The sequence below is a fragment of the Zea mays genome, chromosome 6 (assembly GCF_902167145.1).
Source record: "Zea mays cultivar B73 chromosome 6, Zm-B73-REFERENCE-NAM-5.0, whole genome shotgun sequence".
Lineage (NCBI taxonomy): Eukaryota > Viridiplantae > Streptophyta > Magnoliopsida > Poales > Poaceae > Zea > Zea mays.
Genome location: NC_050101.1, coordinates 117,641,584 through 117,662,724, shown reverse-complemented (window position 1 = coordinate 117,662,724; position 21,141 = coordinate 117,641,584). Strand labels below are relative to the sequence as shown.

At 40.3% G+C, this 21,141-nt stretch overlaps 1 protein-coding gene across 1 annotated transcript; it reads right to left on the bottom strand.

Annotated features, from left to right (window-relative positions):
• Window positions 1-19,692: 19,692 nt before the first annotated feature.
• On the bottom strand, window positions 19,693-20,893 carry LOC103629904 (probable WRKY transcription factor 27). Its single transcript, XM_008650997.2, has 2 exons — window positions 20,458-20,893; window positions 19,693-20,313 (listed from the first exon to the last, which is right to left on the bottom strand). The coding sequence occupies exons 1-2, from the start codon at window positions 20,802-20,804 to the stop codon at window positions 19,905-19,907; spliced, it is 756 nt and encodes a 251-aa protein (XP_008649219.1). The 5' UTR covers window positions 20,805-20,893; the 3' UTR covers window positions 19,693-19,904.
• Between the last annotated feature and the right edge of the window lie 248 nt (window positions 20,894-21,141).

Genomic DNA, 21,141 nt, shown 5'->3' with positions numbered 1-21,141 from the left:
AAGAGATGGATCCTAAGGGGAAGGGAATTGTGATCAACGACAAGGAGAAGGAGTCCTTCGTCAACGAGCCAAGGGATGACAAGTCCAATGACTCGGGCTCGGGCCACAAGCGAAGAGATGGGAAGAAGAAGAAGACAAGACGCATCAAGGAGATCGTCTACTACGACAGCGATGAGTCCTCTTCTTCCCAAAAGGACGACGACCACGACAAACAAAGGAAACCGGTTAATTCGAACTTTTCATTTGATTATTCTCGTATTCCACATAGTTCGAATTCGCATTTGCTTTCCATTCCTCTTGGTAAACCTCCACATTTTGATGGGGAGGACTACGGATTTTGGAGTCACAAAATGCGTAGTCATTTATTCTCTCTCCATCCAAGCATATGGGAGATTGTAGAGAATGGAATGAAATTTGATAGCTCGGATAGCCCTATGTTTATCAATGAACAAATTCATAAAAATGCACAAGCTACTACTGTTCTCTTAGCATCTTTGTGCAGGGAAGAGTACAATAAGGTGAGCGGCTTGGACAATGCCAAGCAGATATGGGACACCCTCAAGATCTCTCACGAGGGGAACGACATCACCATGCTCACCAAGATGGAGTTGGTGGAGGGCGAGCTTGGACGATTCGCCATGATAAGGGGAGAAGAGCCAACTCAAACTTACAACCGGCTTAAGACCCTTATCAACAAGATAAGGAGCTACGGAAGCACGCGTTGGACGGATCACGACGTCGTCCGCCTAATGCTCAGGTCATTTACCGTTCTTGATCCTCACTTGGTGAACAATATACGTGAAAATCCCAGGTACACCAAGATGTCGCCCGAAGAAGTTCTTGGGAAATTTGTTAGCGGGCGAATGATGATCAAGGAGGCGAGATATGTGGACGACGCCTTGAATGGTCCGATCAACGAGCCGCAACCTCTCGCTCTCAAGGCAACACGAAGCAAGGAGGCGCTACCTAGCAAGGTGGCACAAATTGAGGCGGCCGGACTCAACGATGAAGAGATGGCTCTCATCATCAAGAGATTCAAGACGGCGCTAAATGGTCGCAAGGGGCAGCCAAGCAAGACCAAGACCAAGGGGAAGCGCTCATGCTTCAAATGCGGTAAGCTTGGTCATTTTATCGCTAACTGTCCCGATAATGAAAGTGACCAGGAAAAGGGGAACAAAAGAGAAAAGAAGAAGCAATACAAGAAGGCAAAGGGCGAGGCGCATCTAGGAAAGGAGTGGGACTCGGATTGCTCCTCCTCCGACTCCGACAACGAAGGACTCGCCGCCACTGCCTTCAACAAATCGGCTCTCTTCCCCAACGAGCGTCTCACATGTCTTATGGCAAGGGAGAAGAAGGTGAGTACTCAAGACTCCACTTATGCTTCTTCTAGTGATAGTGAGTCTAGTGATGATGACATAGATTATTCATGCTTGTTCAAGGGCTTAGATAGATCTAAGATAGATAAAATCAATGAATTGATTGATGCATTGAATGAAAAGGATAGGCTTTTAGAAAAGCAGGAGGATTTATTGTATGATGAACATGATAAATTTGTAGAGGCACAAAAATCATATGCTTTAGAAGTAAAAAGAAATGAAATGCTTTCTTATGAACTATCTACTTGTCATGAAACCATTTCTACTTTACAAGGTTTTAACAATGATTTAAATGCTAAGTTAGAAGTAGCAAATAAATCTAATTCTTGTGTAGAACATGTTAAGATTTGCACTAGGTGTAAGGATTTCGATGTTGATGCCTGTAGTGAACATCTAGTTTTAATTTCCAAATTAAATAAGGAAGTGGCTAGTCTTAATGCCCAACTTAAGACTAGCAAGAATGAAGTTGATAAAATAAAATTTGCAAGGGATGCCTATACGGTTGGTAGACACCCCTCAATTAAGGATGGTCTTGGCTTCAAGAAAGAGGCCAAGAACTTAACAAGCCATAAGGCTCCCATCTTCGTCAAGGAGAAAGGGAAGACCCCTATGGCTAGTAATGCTAAAAAGAACCATGCTTTTATGTATTATGATAGAAGAAATGCTAGAAATGCTTATAATGATTTTGATTCACATGTTTATGATTCTCATGCCATGTTTGCCTCTAGTTCTTCTTATAAGCATGATAGGGATATGCCTAGGAGAAATATTGCTCATGTGCCTAGAAAGAATGTTATTCATGCTCCTAGGAAAGCAGTGAATGAACCTTCTATAATTTATTGTGCTTTAAACACTTCCTTTGCTATCTGTAGAAAGGATAGGAAAATAGTTGCTAGGAAGTTAGGGGCAAAATACAAGGGAGACAGGACTCGCATTTGGGTCCCTAAGGACATTTGTGCTAACCTTGCAGGACCCAACATGAGTTGGGTACCTAAGACCCAAGCCTAAATTTGCCTTGCAGGTTTATGCATCCGGGGGTTCAAGCTGGATTATTGACAGCGGATGCACAAACCATATGACGGGGGAGAAGAAGATGTTCACCTCCTACGTCAAAAATAAGGATTCCCAAGATTCAATTATATTCGGTGATGGGAATCAAGGCAAGGTAAAAGGGCTAGGTAAAATTGCAATTTCAAATGAGCATTCTATATCAAATGTATTCTTAGTGGAGAGTCTTGGATATAATTTGCTATCTGTCAGTCAATTATGTCAAATGGGATATAATTGTTTATTTACAAATGTAGATGTGTCTGTCGTTAGAAGATGTGATGGTTCACTAGCTTTTAAGGGTGTACTAGACGGCAAACTTTATTTAGTTGATTTTGCAAAAGAAGAGGCCGGTCTAGATGCATGCTTAATGGCTAAGACTTGCATGGGCTGGCTATGGCATCGCCGCTTAGCACATGTGGGGATGAAGAACCTCCACAAGCTTCTAAAGGGAGAACATGTGATAGGTCTAACAAATGTACATTTCGAAAAAGATAGACCTTGTGCAGCTTGTCAGGCAGGTAAACAGGTGGGAGGAGCGCATCACAGCAAGAATGTGATGACCACGTCAAGACCCCTGGAGCTACTGCATATGGACCTCTTCGGACCCGTCGCCTATCTAAGCATAGGGGGAAGTAAGTATGGTTTAGTTATTGTTGATGATTTTTCCCGCTTCACTTGGGTGTTCTTTTTGCAGGATAAGTCTGAAACCCAAGGGACCCTCAAACGCTTCCTCAGGAGAGCTCAAAATGAGTTTGAGCTCAAAGTGAAAAAGATAAGAAGCGACAACGGGTCCGAGTTCAAGAACTCTCAAGTGGAGGAGTTCCTTGAAGAGGAAGGGATCAAGCACGAGTTCTCCGCTCCCTACACACCACAGCAAAATGGTGTGGTAGAGAGGAAGAACAGGACGCTCATTGACATGGCGAGGACGATGCTAGGAGAGTTCAAGACCCCCGAGTGCTTTTGGACGGAAGCCGTGAACACTGCTTGCCACGCCATCAACAGGGTCTACCTTCATCGCCTCCTCAAGAAGACGTCGTATGAGCTTCTAACCGGTAACAAACCCAATGTATCGTACTTTCGTGTATTTGGGAGTAAATGCTACATTCTAGTGAAGAAGGGTAGAAATTCTAAGTTTGCTCCCAAAGCTGTAGAAGGGTTTTTGTTAGGTTATGACTCAAATACAAAGGCGTATAGAGTCTTCAACAAATCATCGGGTTTGGTTGAAGTCTCTAGCGACGTTGTATTTGATGAGACTAATGGCTCTCCAAGAGAGCAAGTTGTTGATTGTGATGATGTAGATGAAGAAGATGTTCCGACGGCCGCTATACGAACCATGGCGATTGGAGAAGTGCGGCCACAGGAACAAGATGAGCAAGATCAACCCTCTTCCTCAATTATGGTGCATCCCCCGACTCAAGACGATGAACAGGTTCATCATAAGGAGGCGTGTGATCAAGGGGGAGCACAAGATGATCAAGTGATAGAGGAAGAAGCGCAACCGGCACCTCCAACTCAAGTTCGAGCGATGATTCAAAGGGATCATCCCGTCGACCAAATTCTGGGTGACATCAGCAAGGGAGTAACTACTCGATCTCGATTAGTTAATTTTTGTGAGCATTACTCCTTTGTCTCCTCTATTGAGCCTTTCAGGGTAGAAGAGGCCTTGCTAGATCCGGACTGGGTGTTGGCCATGCAAGAGGAGTTAAACAACTTCAAGCGCAATGAAGTTTGGACACTGGTGCCTCGTCCGAAGCAAAATGTTGTGGGAACCAAGTGGGTGTTCCGCAACAAACAGGACGAGCACGGGGTGGTGACGAGGAACAAGGCTCGACTTGTGGCAAAAGGTTATGCCCAAGTCGCAGGTTTGGATTTCGAGGAGACTTTTGCTCCTGTGGCTAGGCTAGAATCAATTCGTATCTTGCTAGCATATGCCGCTCACCATTCTTTCAGGTTGTTTCAAATGGATGTGAAGAGCGCCTTCCTCAACGGGCCAATCAAGGAGGAGGTGTACGTGGAGCAACCCCCTGGCTTCGAGGATGAACGGTACCCCGACCATGTGTGTAAGCTCTCTAAGGCGCTCTATGGACTTAAGCAAGCCCCAAGAGCATGGTATGAATGCCTTAGAGATTTCTTAATTGCTAATGCTTTCAAGGTTGGGAAAGCCGATCCAACTCTTTTTACTAAGACTTGTAATGGTGATTTGTTTGTGTGCCAAATTTATGTCGATGACATAATATTTGGTTCTACTAACCAAAAGTCTTGTGAAGAGTTTAGCAGGGTGATGACGCAGAAATTCGAGATGTCGATGATGGGCGAGTTGAACTACTTCCTTGGGTTCCAAGTGAAGCAACTCAAGGACGGCACCTTCATCTCCCAAACGAAGTACACGCAAGATCTGCTAAAGCGGTTTGGGATGAAGGACGCCAAGCCCGCAAAGACTCCGATGGGGACCGACGGACACACCGACCTCAACAAAGGAGGTAAGTCCGTTGATCAAAAAGCATACCGGTCAATGATAGGTTCTTTGCTTTACTTATGTGCTAGTAGACCGGATATTATGCTTAGCGTATGCATGTGTGCTAGATTTCAATCCGATCCTAAGGAGTGTCACTTAGTGGCGGTAAAGCGAATTCTTAGATATTTGGTTGCTACGCCTTGCTTCGGGCTCTAGTATCCAAAGGGGTCTACCTTTGACTTAGTTGGATACTCAGACTCCGACTATGCTGGATGTAAGGTCGATAGGAAGAGTACATCGGGGACGTGCCAATTCTTAGGAAGGTCCCTGGTGTCATGGAACTCTAAGAAACAAACATCCGTTGCCCTATCCACCGCTGAGGCCGAGTATGTTGCCGCAGGACAGTGTTGCGCGCAACTACTTTGGATGAGGCAAACCCTCCGGGACTTTGGCTACAATCTGAGCAAAGTCCCACTCCTATGTGACAATGAGAGTGCTATCCGCATGGCGGAGAATCCTGTTGAGCACAGCCGCACAAAGCACATAGACATCCGGCATCACTTTTTGAGAGACCACCAGCAAAAGGGAGATATCGAAGTGTTTCATGTTAGCACCGAGAACCAGCTAGCCGATATCTTTACCAAGCCTCTAGATGAGAAGACCTTTTGCAGGCTGCGTAGTGAGCTAAATGTCTTAGATTCGCGGAACTTGGATTGAATTATAGCATACATGTGTTTATGCATTTGATCAGGTTCATTCTGCATTTTGTTGCTTATTGTGGTGCTCAAGTTGTACCAACACTCCCTGGACCTCACAAGTCCGTTGCAAAGTGATGCACATGTTTAGGGGGAGATATGTTACAACTTGACCCTTTGAGACTAACCATTTGCTTGAATTTGCTTGATTTAGTCTCGAAGGAGGATTGAAAGGGAAAAGGTGGACTTGGACCATGAGAGACTTCCACTGCACTCCGATGAGAGGGTAACTAATTCCAAGTTCATCTCATGAAATCTTATTGCCATTTGCTCTTAATTGAAGACTTTGGTGAGGCAATGGGGTTAAAAGGCCAAGATTGATCCCGTTTTGGTGCTTGATGCCAAAGGGGGAGAAAATAAAGGCCAAAGCGATAAATGGATCAGCTACCACTTGAGAGATGTTGAAAATAGTAGAATAGAGTTTTTGTTTTGTCAAAAGCTTTTATTGTCTCTTATTGTCTCTATTTTCAAAAGTTGGCTTCTTGTGGGAAGAAGTGTTGATTATGGGAAAAAGGGGGAGTTTTTGAAATCCGTGGTCAAATTCTTTTGAAATGACTCTCTTTATGCTTCAATATGTGTGTTTGACTTATAGATAGAGATTTGAGTTTGATTTGCAAAAACAAACCAAGTGGTGGCAAAGGATGATCCATATATGCCAAAATTGAATCAAAACCAATTTGAGTTTTTATTTGAAGTGATTTTGCACTTGTTCCACTTGCTTTATGTTGTGTTGGCATAAATCACCAAAAAGGGGGAGATTGAAAGGGAAATGTGCCCTTGGGCCATTTCTAAGTATTTTGGTGATTGAGTGCAAACACAAGGGCCTAAATGTGAATTTATGTACATGGATGAACAAGGTGAAAATCATGTACATAAATTCACATTTAGGCCCTTGTGTTTGCACTCAATCACCAAAATACTTAGAAATGGCCCAAGGGCACATTTCCCTTTCAATCTCCCCCTTTTTGGTGATTTATGCCAACACAACATAAAGCAAGTGGAACAAGTGCAAAATCACACTTAATTATATTTTATTTAACTTGAGTATATGAATCGTTGTACTATCAAGGGGGATCCAAAAAGAAGGTTGGTGTTGGTACTAAAGCTCAAAAGTTCTTGATCCAAAACTTCCATTTTACCCTTGTTAATCCTTAGTGAAAGTATGTAGTACAACCTTTTAAAGTCTATCTTGGCCAAAATTGCTCTTTGGAAAAAACAGGTTCAACCGGTTTTAAAACAGGTTCAACCGGTTTTTGCACTGTTCACCTTTTTGAAAATACTGGTTCAGCCGGACACTCAACCGGACACTCAACCGGTTTTTGTCTGGTGGAAACCAGTTCAACCGGTTTTAAAACTGGTTCAACCGGTTTTTGCACTGTTCACTTTTTTCTGCCAGTCTGCTGTGTCAGCCAAAAAGCTGTGCGCAACTTTTTGAAAACCGGTTCAACCGGTTTTTGGGCAGAAAAGTCAAAAACGGCTAGTTTTGGAGCCCCACCTATATATACTCACTCCTACCTCTCTCCCCACAAGAGAGCACGCACAAAACTTCATTCCCAACCTGAGAAACACCTCCCACTCTCTCTCACACACCTCTTGCCTCTCCCATTTCAAATCTTTGGAGAGAAATCTTTGAGTGAGTTTGAGAGCTGCGGTTTTTGTGCTTCATCTCCAAATCTCTCTTACTCTTCTTCATTCGAGCTTTGGTACTACATCGAGTTCTTTGTGGATTCATTACTCTTGGAGCTTCTAGCTCCTAGACGACTAGGTGTCTCTTGTGAGTCTCCAAATTTTGTGGAAGACCACAAGAAAGTTTGTATTACCCGCTCGTTTGAGCAAAGATTATTGTGTGGGCTTGACCTTTGTGGTCGGCAAAGGGAGGATTAGGGTTGAAAGAGACCCAGCTCTTTGTGGGTACCTCAACGAGGAAGTAGGGCACCTTGGTGGTGTGACCGAACCTCGGGATAAATCTTGTGTCTCTTGTGTTCTTGCTCATTGTGTTTGTTTGTGTTCTTCGTTCTCTCACCATTCCGTGAAAGATTTGTTTATATCTTTTTGGTGTGTGGATTTTGAGAAGTGTCCTTCTTAGATCTACTACTTTGAACCCTGTGGATCATTTAGAACATCTCATTTCCAAAGTTAACTGGGTGAATTTCAAGATCAATTCAGTTTTACCCGCTTCGCTTCTAGTTTTTGTTGAAAAAAGTTTTAACTTGCCTATTCACCCCCCCTCTAGGCAACTTTCAATTGGTATCAGAGCCTAATCCTCGTTCTAACGCTTAACCGCGTGAGGAAAGATCATGTCGGGGGGACTAAGAAACGAAAGTGCTTCTAAGCTTGAAAAAGTTGAGGTTGCCTCGACTTCATCTTTTGTTGCAGATGTTGATCCTAGGGCAATAGATCTTGCCATGAGAATCGCCGAAAGGATGTTCCTCAAAATGAAGGAAGATGAGGCAAAGAACAAAATTGAAGAAGAAAATAATCGATGGAGACCAAACGACGAATCCACCTCTTCACAAGGTTCGTCTTTCAAATCCACTTCTCATATGTGCTTTATTGCTAATGGGAGTGACAGTGAAAGCGAAAGTGAGGATGAGGAGGAGCAAGAAAGTGATAGTGAAGATGAGGAAGATCTTCAAAAATTCTTCGCTCAACTAAGCAAGAAGAACCGGATGAGCTTGCTCAAACTCATGAAAAGAGCGGAAGAACAAAAGGAAATGCTTCATAAGCAAGAAGATATCCTCATCGAAAAAATCAAAGACTTGGAGAAGTTGACCAAAGAGAATGAGAAGCTAAAGTGCTCTCATGATGATTTGGTCCAAAGGTATGAAGACATTTCAATTGAGCAAATTAAAGCTATTAATCATTCATCATATATTGCTCAATTAGAAAATAAAAATGCTATGCTCAAGAACACGGTAGAAAAGCTAAATATTGAAAATCTAGCTTTGCAAGAAAAACATGATAAGCTTGTGTGCTCTCATAATAAATTTTTGGATTCACATATCATGTTAGAAATGGCTCATGAGGTTGTGTTAACTAATTTGAAATCCTACCAACCTCACATATGCACATGTACTCATATAGAAACTATATTATCATGTGCTAACAAATGTTGCTCTCAAGAAAGCCAATCTTCCATTGAGCTAGAATTTTCAGGAACAAGTAATGTTTCCTATGCAAAAGAAAACAATGAGCTCAAGGAAGAAAATGAGAGGCTAAAAGGGAGCTTGACTCAATTGAAGGGAAAATGTCATGCTCAACCTTCTCAAGATAACCGTGATAATATGGTGAAAAAGCTTAAGAAGGGGACAACCGTAGCATGCACAAAACCCCTTCAAAAGAATATCAAGCTTTCCAAGAAAGGCATGAGCAAACATCAAGAGAAGAAAGACAAAGCTCATGACAAATGCCTCAACCACGCCTCCACAAGCTCCAAACAAGGTAACAAACAAGCCACTCTTTCAAATAAGAGAAGATGCACTAGAAAGTGTTATCAATGTCATGAGAAGGAACATGAGATTAAGTCATGTCCCTACATAAAAGATAGTGGCTTAAATTTGGAAAGAAAGAGGCTCACTAACCATGTAGCAAACAAGAAGCAAGGCAAGAAGGAGTCTTGCAAAATTAAAAATCATATTTTCTACACTTGCCGAAGAAAGGGGCACCTTTGCAAGGATTGTCCCATGAGTAAGTATCCTAAGCCTACCATGTCAATTCATTCATACTCGCTTAGGAGACCCAAAAATGACACTTGTGCTAGAAAGGAAATTAGTTCACCTAAAACTAGCACAAAGGCCATTTGGGTGCCTAAGTACTTATTAGCTAACCTTGGTGGACCCATTCAAAAATGGGTACCAAAATGTACTTAATAAGTTTTGCAGGTACCTAGAGATGAAATGAAGCTTTGGGGTGCTTGAGCGGTTCAACTCAATTCTTATCTCAAGCTATCAATCTTACATTGTCTATCCTTTAAGATTGACCCAAAGATGAATTGAGTTGTTATATCACTAACTTCATATTCATCTCTAGCAAGAACTTGTGTTGTAGGGAATAAGGATTAACCTTTGTGGGAATCAAGCAAAAGGCCTACAACCAAGTGATATCCAAAGGATGGTAACAATTAATTCTTAAGTGCACATTGCTTTTAATTGGTATATTCCTTTGTGTCTTTTGTAGCCACATAGGAAAATGAAGCACTTGAAAATGAACTTAAAAGATTTTACCTTTCTTTGGAAATGATCTAATTATATGGTAGATTGCAAGTTTATATTTTTATGTTGTGACAATCTACATGCTTTAAATTGATTGTATGTATCGTGTGGCATATTTCAAGTTAATCATCATATTATTGCCATGACCTAGACATAAAGAATATTATCACATGTTCTTAAATGAATAGAGTGCTAAGTAAGAAATTCAAGTTCTTAAAGCACTTACCAAAAGGGAATTCTCTATATGACTAGAGTTGTGAGACTAATGTTTCTATACAAGTGTTTATGTAGTCTCACAACATGAGAATGTGTTTCCCAAATGGAGTGTGCCATTCAACATTCAAAGAAGATCGAACCAATACTATGTGATGTATTCATTCTTGTTTAAATTGGTTTTGAGTCTTCTCCATTAATCACTCATCATGCTATGAATTAAACTTGCCACATAAACTTAATTAAATAATCATGCTACTTTCATCTTTTTTACAATTGATGTTATGCATGATGCTTGTAAGGGTAATTTAGTTCATATCATGAGGTTTCCTTGTTTTAGTAACCTTCTTGTCATTCATATACTAGAGGTTGCTAAATAGGAAACTATTGCTTGTGTTACTAATACAATCTCTTTTAAGATATTTCATGGAAATTCATAAGTAGAGATTGTGCTCTTTTAATTGGTAAAATCACAAGCTTTAAAGGTTAATCTTCACCTAAAAGAAAGATTAGGAATGCTCAAGGCAAAGGTATGGAACAAATTGCTTCAATTGGTAGTTGATCAATAGTAGTTCCTTCCAAGTGGCATTCTTTCAATTGGTAATAATATATTCTATGGAAAGGAATGTCAATATGAAGGTTAAATTCCTTTTGGCTTAAATTTGTAAATTAGCGCATATTGTGAATTCACTGCTCCATGTGCATTAACTTAAAAGGAATTTAATTTATGCCTTTACGCCTCATAAATGATGATTTGTTTGCCATTCATATCTAAAGATCACCATTCATTAAATACTTCCTTGTACTACTAATACCTCTTTTCAAAGTGTTTTATCGACTAGTTTTAAAAGGAAAAGAGATAACAAAGAAGGAAGTCTCCACAAATGATGAAAAGAAGAATACTAAGGTGACACCACCACAGATAGTAAGATCTGTCAAATTGGTATAACAAATGGTATATTCTATATGGTGGTAAGTATTCTTAGGCATAAGTTAATTCATTGCAAATTTTTCATGCCTTGACCATGATATGTAATATACTCCTCATGAGACTCTTAACTGAATTGAAAGTGCATGTGGCAAGTCATTCAAATACTTGATGCACATATCTAGTGGGAGAACATTATATATCTTGTGTCATAGAGAATAAGTTTCACTTGAGTAAGCTATACTAAGACAATCCAAAATGGTAAATTTGTATCTCATTCATATGGATTGTAATCTTTGTTTTCTAAATAGCTGCTCTTGATGCAGTTTAAAATTCCCTTATCGTTAATTCTAAAAGTGCATAAGAATCTTTTTGTTGATATTCATCACATACATATGCACTAACATGGATATGATTTTTAAACTGTAAAAGGTACAATTAGTGATCCATACTCTCTAAATTTTGAAAACCCATATTTTAATATTTTAGAAATCTACTTCAATCGATATCCATATGCTTCACATTGAATTGGATCACTAAGTTGTAAATTCCATGCATAACTTGTCTTTATGATATGAATGCTTGTGCGACTAACCTTGATAAGCGAGGTGCACCCGAAGTCAAGGTAGGTTCATCATCAAGAAGGCAACACAACGGTGTATTAATAAAAGGAGAAAAGGCTCCTATTCTTAACTCTAGTTTTTATCTATGTGATTAAATATTGACTTAAAACCATGTAAGATGGTTGTCAAGTATATGTGGGTGCCTACACAAAGAAAAAGGCCACAATAAGGATTGTGTGGGTACTCAAGGCTCTTACTACTAATCTCAAAGGACCCAATTCAAATTGGGTACCAAGATATGAAGCTTAAACTTGTTTTGCAGGATCACTCCTTCAATGGATCAAGTTGGGTGCTCGATAATGAATGTATAAATCATCTTTGGAGATAGTAGCTAGGGTGGTAACAACTGAATCTCAAGTGCATATTATTTTCAAATCTTATCTTTTTGTGACTTGTGTAGCCACTAAGGAAAAAGAAGCACTTGAGGATATACATCAGTTGTTGATTATGAAATAAAGGTCTAATTAGAAGTTGAATGAATATTATTATATGGTCAACAATCCAAAATTATGTGACGTATTTTCTATCTAGTTAATTTGGATTTTATTCTTCCATATTAGACACTCACCATAATATGGATTAAGTCATCCCTTTAGACTTCATTGAATAACCATGCATATTATCCATGTCATTCAAAATATATTGTGCATGAGGGTTCAGGGAAATTTAGTCCATATTATGAGGTTTCTCTATTTTAGCAACTCGCTTGCCTTCCACATATAAAGGGTTACAAAATAAGAAACTAGTGCTTGTACTACTAATGCCATCTCTTGTGTTGAGTTTATCCATAGAAAATCTATGTTAAGAGATGGTGCTTGTTTTAAATTGGATAAATCACAAGCTTAAAGGATACTATTCAACTAAAGTAAGATGAAGTTGATAAGAGGCCAAGGTATGAAAACTTCCTCTCCTTCAGTTGTTTTAGTATTCTATCCTTAGTGGGATGTACCATAGTATAGGTTAATTTCCTTGCAATATAAAATGTTCAATAGTGCATATAACTTTGACATCAACTATATGTGTGCACTAATTTAAAGGAATTTAATCTATCCTTTTGGGTTTCAAGAATGATGATTCATTCTCCATCCACATATAAGGATTCTCATTTGTGAAACCCTCTCTTGTGTTTTTAATGCTCTCTTTTCTAAGTGTTACACCGAGGTCCTTCCAAGAGCTTTCAAGATGGATTCAAAATCTACAAAAAATGAATGAAGTTCAAGATCACTTGGTTGGATAAAATCATAAAGAGAAAAGAGATCACAGTGAATCAAGAAGGGAGTTATTTTTTTTTGTCAACCAAATAATGAAGATGTAGTGACATATTTATATGATATCCTTCATTATGAGGTTGAGGTCCATATTAGCATGCTTTACCCTCCAAGATTTCAATTGATATACTTTTAGTTCTTAAACTTTTAATTGGTTTAATTTTCATCATCTATGTAAAGCATGTTATGTTAAACCAAGATATAGTGCAAACATCTCCTTTAACCTCGTATTGTTAATGTGCATAAGTGTACTTTGTGTACTCTTGCATGCACAAATTGAGGAAGAGTTTAGCCTATATCTTGTGAGGCTAATGATTTCTTCAAGTTCATGTTTTGTAGTCTCACACCTTGGAGAACATCAAATGAGGATGAGTGGTTCCAAGGAAATGATCAAATATTTACCACATGTCACCCCATGGATTAGTTCTATTGGGGAACGATATGTGTTCTCTAGCATAAATTCAATTGTTTCAAATATATTATGCTTTGACCAAGATATATGATGAACTCCTCTAAGAATCTTAATTGAATCAAGTGCATGTTACAAGTAATTCAAGTACTTGATGCATACATTTAGGGGGAGCTCATTCTATATCTTGTGTCCTTAAAGACTAACATTTTCTTTTAGTGAATTTGTGTAGTTCTTTGAAGAGAATGAGTTTCTCTTGATCGTTTAAAGAGGATAAGTTTCTCTTTGAAATGTCAAGCCTATCAAAAGCTAAGATAGAAATTCATGATTATAATGAAGACCATATGGCATGGAACAAAGGTGTGTCACTCCATGAACTATTGTATTACATTTGTGTATCTAGGCTCTTACAAGTTAGTGTATGCATGTATATGCAATATCTTAAGTCACATCATAAGGTTGCACTTGAATCTTGGCTTAAAATATTGCATATCATGTCTATTAGTATACCTTTTGATTATGAGTAATTCCTTAAATTGGTGCAATTTCATATTTCATACTTTATTTGTACCAAGGTTCAAATTGTAGAACTTAATCCCCTGGCCTCACAAGTCCAAGTGCATAAGCTAAACAAGTATTCATCACTTGTATGCACACATTTAGAGGGAGAATGGTCTATAATTTGAATCTTTGAGACTAACTTCATTTCCAAGTCTATTATGTGTGTAGTCTCAAATTAGAAAGGAATCTTCGGGCAAAGACAATCGCTTCCACTGCAAATTTTGATGGGTATCAAAAAAATTCTTTGCTCCAATAAATGTATCTTCTATACATTTCATAAGAGAATGAGTTTCTCTTGTATATGCTACTCCAACGTCATCTAAAATTGGTAAATATGTATCACATCTTTTTGGATTACAAATATCTGAAGTAGCATAGCTTATAGATTCTCTTTTCTAGAACTTAATTGATTAAATAGTGCACATGTTCCTTATGTTGCATGATTATGTTCAATTGATACTCCTTGTATGCCAATGGTATTTTAAGTTGCAAATAAGTACTTTCAACAGGTATCAATTGAATTCATATATATATGTGTGCACTAAAACTTGAGGAGAACTTAGTGTAATATGCTATTAGTGATCTGCTTATCTATCAAATTGTATCAATTGGTGTTTTTCAATTGATATTTTTCATACATGATCACTAGTTGCATAATCCATACTTGTGCAATTTTCATGTTGCCTCTTGTTGTGATAAGAGAATGCTAGGTGACATCTAGACTCTAGGTATCAAGTTTCACCTTCGATTTAGTATGACAATCTTCATTTGATATCTTGGACTTATGTCACAACTATACCAACAAGAGCGTGCAAATGAATTCTAAATCCAACACAAGTTTGGAACACCCCATTGAAAAGGTAAAATGCAAAGGTACATCACTTCATGTCACTTCTCCATTACCTTTGTGCCATCTAAGGACCCTTTTCATGATAGTGTGTTCCCATCTAGCTTAGTCATAATTTCTACCCTTTATATTCTTTGTATCCTTTTTGGAGATTTATGACAAAGGGGGAGAAATTTTGCATTAAAGCTTACCTTTAGTCTTATGTAACTAAGTGTTAGAAGACTTTTAAAAAGGGGAGAAATAATTGACAAAAGGGGGTTGAATCATAAGTAAAACATAAGATGAAGGAAATTGATGAGTGCATAATATGTCATGAGCATCACGTTTATTTATGTCACAAAGCACCCTATGAATAGTATGATATAAGTTGTCTTCACTCTTTGACCCAAATATGTGGTTTTGGCATTTGAGTATAAAATTGGTATTTTCTGAAATGCACATATTTAGGGGGAGGAAACTATATCATAGGATTCAAAATCTTATTTATCAAATCTTATGTAAGCTTTAAATGTGTTGTCATCAATCACCAAAAAGGGGGAGATTGAAAGTGCATTCATCCCTTTTGTGAGTTTTGATGATTTGGATAACAACACATTTAAAGGTCTAACAAGTTTGCTAAGTGTTGAACAGGAAATTTAGTATGATGAACATACTTGAATAGTGTATAATGATCAGTGAACAAGGTTCAACACAAGGTCAAATAACCAGTGAGACAATGCAAATGGATATAATATGGTCTCTATATTGGTTTGAATATATGGACAAGTCCTGAGAAATCACTATGCATAAATATGATCATAATAGAGGTTGAAGTGATTAAGAGGATTGGTTAAGCCAAGGTGAATAAGATATGAGGAATCGTAAATTGGCTTGACCATATTACTATTAGTCCATATATAAATATATGAGAATCAAACTAGAGCTTGATTGATCTTAGTAGTTATATCTAAATGACATTCAAGCAAGGTTCACAATATTGAAGAAATGATTCTCTCAATGGATGCTCAATAGGATGTGACTCAAGAATGGCTTGATAGGGTGAAGATAGCAAGGAAAGGGCTTCAAGGAACTAAGCGAAGGTGAAGGCCAAGCGACGGCTTGTAGACCGAGGTACCATGGCTAAGGTGAAGAAGAGAGTACTTGCACTAGGTCGATGAACTAATCAGCTATGAAGAGTTACAACATGTTGATGCATCAGTAAGGTGTCTTGAAGCCATGATTTGAACTCATATATGGTGAAATGGCACAAGTCACAGGCTCGATTTGTGTTTGCTTCAAAAGGTGAGACAAAGATGTTTGTGATCCTTATGAAGCAACACCATGGAGAAATCACACTTGAGACACCAATGACTCAAGGAGTTTACTTAATTATATTTTATTTAACTTGAGTATAGGAATCGTCGTACTATCAAGGGGGATCCAAAAAGAAGGTTGGTGTTGGTACTAAAGCTCAAAAGTTCTTGATCCAAAACTTCCATTTTACCCTTGTTAATCCTTAGTCAAAGTATGTAGTACAACCTTTTAAAGTCTATCTTGGCCAAAATTGCTCTTTGGAAAAAACAGGTTCAACCGGTTTTAAAACAGGTTCAACCGGTTTTTGCACTGTTCACCTTTTTGAAAATACTGGTTCAGCCGGACACTCAACCGGACACTCAACCGGTTTTTGTCTGGTGGAAACCGGTTCAACCGGTTTTAAAACTGGTTCAACCGGTTTTTGCACTGTTCACTTTTTTCTGCCAGTCTGCTGTGTCAGCCAAAAAGCTGTGCGCAACTTTTTGAAAACCGGTTCAACCGGTTTTTGGGCAGAAAAGTCAAAAACGGCTAGTTTTGGAGCCCCACCTATATATACTCACTCCTACCTCTCTCCCCACAAGAGAGCACGCACAAAACTTCATTCCCAACCTGAGAAACACCTCCCACTCTCTCTCACACACCTCTTGCCTCTCCCATTTCAAATCTTTGGAGAGAAATCTTTGAGTGAGTTTGAGAGCTGCGGTTTTTGTGCTTCATCTCCAAATCTCTCTTACTCTTCTTCATTCGAGCTTTGGTACTACATCGAGTTCTTTGTGGATTCATTACTCTTGGAGCTTCTAGCTCCTAGACGACTAGGTGTCTCTTGTGAGTCTCCAAATTTTGTGGAAGACCACAAGAAAGTTTGTATTACCCGCTCGTTTGAGCAAAGATTATTGTGTGGGCTTGACCTTTGTGGTCGGCAAAGGGAGGATTAGGGTTGAAAGAGACCCGGCTCTTTGTGGGCGCCTCAACGAGGAAGTAGGGCACCTTGGTGGTGTGACCGAACCTCGGGATAAATCTTGTGTCTCTTGTGTTCTTGCTCATTGTGTTTGTTTGTGTTCTTCGTTCTCTCACCATTCCGTGAAAGATTTGTTTATATCTTTTTGGTGTGTGGATTTTGAGAAGTGTCCTTCTTAGATCTACTACTTTGAACCCTGTGGATCATTTAGAACATCTCATTTCCAAAGTTAACTGGGTGAATTTCAAGATCAATTCAGTTTTACCCGCTTCGCTTCTAGTTTTTGTTGAAAAAAGTTTTAACTTGCCTATTCACCCCCCCTCTAGGCAACGTTCACAATTACTACAATCATAGAAAGCACAATGGATCTGCAATGTGTACCTTTTCCTCTTCGGATCTGGAGCACCCGACCTACTGGAAGACGATGACGATGGCGGCGACGAGATGCGCTTGCGTTTCTCCGCACCTTCCTTCGTCGGCGCCGTGGATCTTCTCAGCTTCTTCGCGATGGCGGTTCGACGGCGACGAACACCAACGGTTGCACCCGAGCCTTCGATCTTTGTCTCGTCGCGGGCCACCTCCTTGCCTCCAACCACCGAGAGCGGTCCGCCGCCGGACCCACTCGAGCACGACCTCTTGGAGCCCAGCTTGGCCGGCTCCGCCGACGAGCAGCGCCGCGAGGCCCCCTCGCCGAGATGGATCGAAGTCGCCAGCGATGGGAGTACAGCGCGCCCGGATTTTTCACCCCCGCGGGAGCCCGACCCCTCGCCCGGATAGCGACCGTCTCCAAGTCTCCACATCTAGGGTGCGTGCGGCGTCCTCTATAATTTAGAGTGTCATTTAGAGTTCCTTGCTGGGCGCCTAGAGGACCCTTCTGAACTCTAAATTTAGAGTACAGAACGCTTTACAGTGCGTTGTTGGAGCTAGCCTTAGGCTAGCTCCAGCAAGGTACCCTAAAGGGTTCTGTACTCTAAATATAGAAGATCAAATAGTCCTCTACGCTCTCCAGCAGTGTCCTTTAAACGGTTCTCTAAATTTAGAGGACGCTGCTGGATTCTCTATGTATAGAGTTTCTCTAAACGGTCCTCTATCCATTTGAATACTTTAGATAACCGGTTTAGCAAAACTAAAATATATACAATACATTTGAGAGTATGACAAATATGTATGTAAAAAAATAAAAATAAAAAATGTCTCTAATATAGATATTTGAGTATAGAGGACGTTGTTGGAGAGGAAGGAGATATAGAGGATGAAATCTTTTAGAGGAGACTGTAAAGAATGGATATAGAGGACGAATATAGAGGACGTTGATGGAGACAGCCTTACTATGGTAATCTCTACGTGGGGTCACATTCTGTATCCATTGTGGGCTTTATCTGGTAGTTGGTTTATTTTCAGCCGTTCACATCTCAAACATGGCAATAGTTGCTTCTCCGAACACATACAAGGGATGCAATGCGGGTTATGCATAAATAGGGTAACGGTAAGCATTACCGGAAGCACCACGGTTTCTAAGACACTGGTTTTTATCCTAGGTTCTAGAAACTGGGTTATGAAAAAACTGGTCGTGCGTGTGAAGTTTTTAGTTTTTTTGATGCACAAAGATAAGTCTACCCTTACTTTATTTTAAAAGTAATTATTTTAATTATTTCTTTATTTTTATGGCAATTTTAAATATAGATTGAACTCATTTTTTAATTCAAAAATTTTAAATAATAACTAAACATTTAAATCGATCTGAGTAGACATCGAGGGGATCACATGCATAGGTCCGAGAGTAATTTGATGGGCAAAAACTGGTTTTAGCCCGTGAAAGTCAACTTCTTGGTTTTTTGGGGTCTGTTTGGAAGCATTCCAATTTTTATAAACGGACTTATTAAATACAAGGTATTTTCAAATATGCCCTAAATTTCTGAATGTTATATGTAAATCTGTAAAAAGTAGTCTATTTGTGGGTTAGCGGATAACCCACCTTGCATTCTTAGAACCTGTTTGGAAGCATACTGGTTTTTTAAAAAACAAGTTTCTATAAACCGGTTTATGAAAAAAAGTTGGATGAATATTTGTCCGCTAATTTATTTTTTAACTAAATTGTGATAAAGAAAAAAAAGAACGGAGGGAATATATTACATGACGAGGAAGTAGCTCACTAGCTCTTATCTAAGTCATGCAAACATGAGAAATAAATAATCTCACGGTCAATAAATGGTACTACCTCCGTTCGTTTATATATGTCGCTGGCTAATTCAAGTTTAAACTAAACAACTTCATATAAAAAAATTGGAGGGAGTATTATTTCAATCAAACACCTTAAAAAAAATCTCACGATTTAGTATTCTTTTCCAATAATATATAAATCAAAGAGCGATTTGGACCAACCTAGCTACATATAAAAATTTGATAACGTCCCGTCTCTTGCCGCCTCCATTCTCACTCAGGCAGCTTCTAGTAGCAACACGTACCATATGCTCAAGGAGGGTGCCTTTGTTTGGACATCAATCTTTGTTATTATGCTTTGATAGACTTCGTTTTTTCTTGCTTTTAGATTGATCCATGTGGATTTGATCTCGTAATTTGTAATAGGATATCATCGATCCTAATGCACTTGGACTTATTTAATAAAAATATAAAATAGTTTGTGACGCTTTAATTGTATGGATGTGCAAATTCTAGAGAAGCCGCCGTGGGCTATCAAGAAGATCTTCTTGATTAAGTGACAACTAAATTAAGAATACAAAAAGCTAAAATCAATAGTTTTTAGGTTGATTACTATATAATTATTATACAAGTACTCAACATAAACTAGCTAATCCGCACTTAACTACGCGAGCGTCTACACCTACGCCGCTACTAAAAAAAAAATCACAGTTCCGTTGATGACGAGACGAGAGTCGATCATGATTGTGCATCCTGCTGCCGCAATATGTCAAGACTAACAGCATCTCCTATTGGCGTTAGGCTTGAGAGAAAGGGCACTTCTCGTCAGTGACGACGTTGATGGCCGCCGGAGCCGCCCCTAAGTCATCTCCTATTGGCGACGCAGCTGGAGGCTGCTCTGCTGGGGAGTTGCAGATGGACGACGCTGGCTGCGGCTTGTTGCGCGTGGTGCCAGCGAGGGCGTTGCGATGCAGTGGTACTGGGTGGCTGTGCTCGCCAGTGTAGCTGACGATAACGGTGGAGGGGTCGGTCCGGCAGCGCTCCACCTGCTTCCGCGCCCTGCAGTCCTTGTCGGTGCTGCACCGGTAGTAGCCGCGCGGGTACGGCGACCCCTTGATCGGCTTCTGCCCGTACTTGCGCCACGCCCAGGGGTCAGGAGACGCGCCCACCACCGGCACGCGCTTCACCTCCTTCTTGCTCTTCTTTCTACGATTAATACAAGCGAAGCGCGTGAGATCAGCAGCCTAGCTCCTATGCCTGCCTATCTAGCTAAGAACTGGAGTCGCTAGCTCCCAGATACTAGTAGTATAGTGAATTAGTGATTCGGATGGCCGTACGGCTCATACATACTTTCTCTTTGATCGTGTCGCTCCGCCAATTCGTAGCTTGGCCGGCGGCTGCAGGGGCGGCGCCGGCGCTTCGTTTCTTGACTGCGGCGTGGCGAAGAAGGCCTGCTGCAGGCAGGAATCGTCGATGGCAGGGCCGATCGGGAGCTGCTGCGACAACGCAGTAGTGGCGTCCGTCACATCGTCCTTCTGTGGTGGCGGCGGCGGCAGGGGCAGGCAGGAGAATGATTCGTCCGAGGCCCGCGGCGAGGGGACACAGCTGCCACCACTGCAGCTTGCGAAGCGCACCACGGCGTGTAGGTCCCAGTCGTTGTTGCTGCTACCAGAGCACCAACGCAGATCGCTCTCCATAGCCCAGCTTCTTGAGTTCGTGGCCAATGGATGAGAGCGAGCGGACTTTGACTTGCATTGGGGGCGGGGGGTACGGAATGTACGGCAACTAGAACCTTCCCTTCTTAAAAAGAAAAGAATTAAACGGGGTGACGGCTTGCTGCCATGGGTTTTGGTTGAAAATTTCAAAGAGATGTCCAGGGTGGTAGCAATATAAATGGAGTTCTTTTTTTAATGGTGTCAGGATTGAGAATATGGAGGGAGCCATATGTGAGCAGTGGCGGACTCAGAGCAAAATAAGAGTGAGGGCACACTTGTGAAGACAAGCATCAAAACACCAGAGCAGGGACATCTAAGT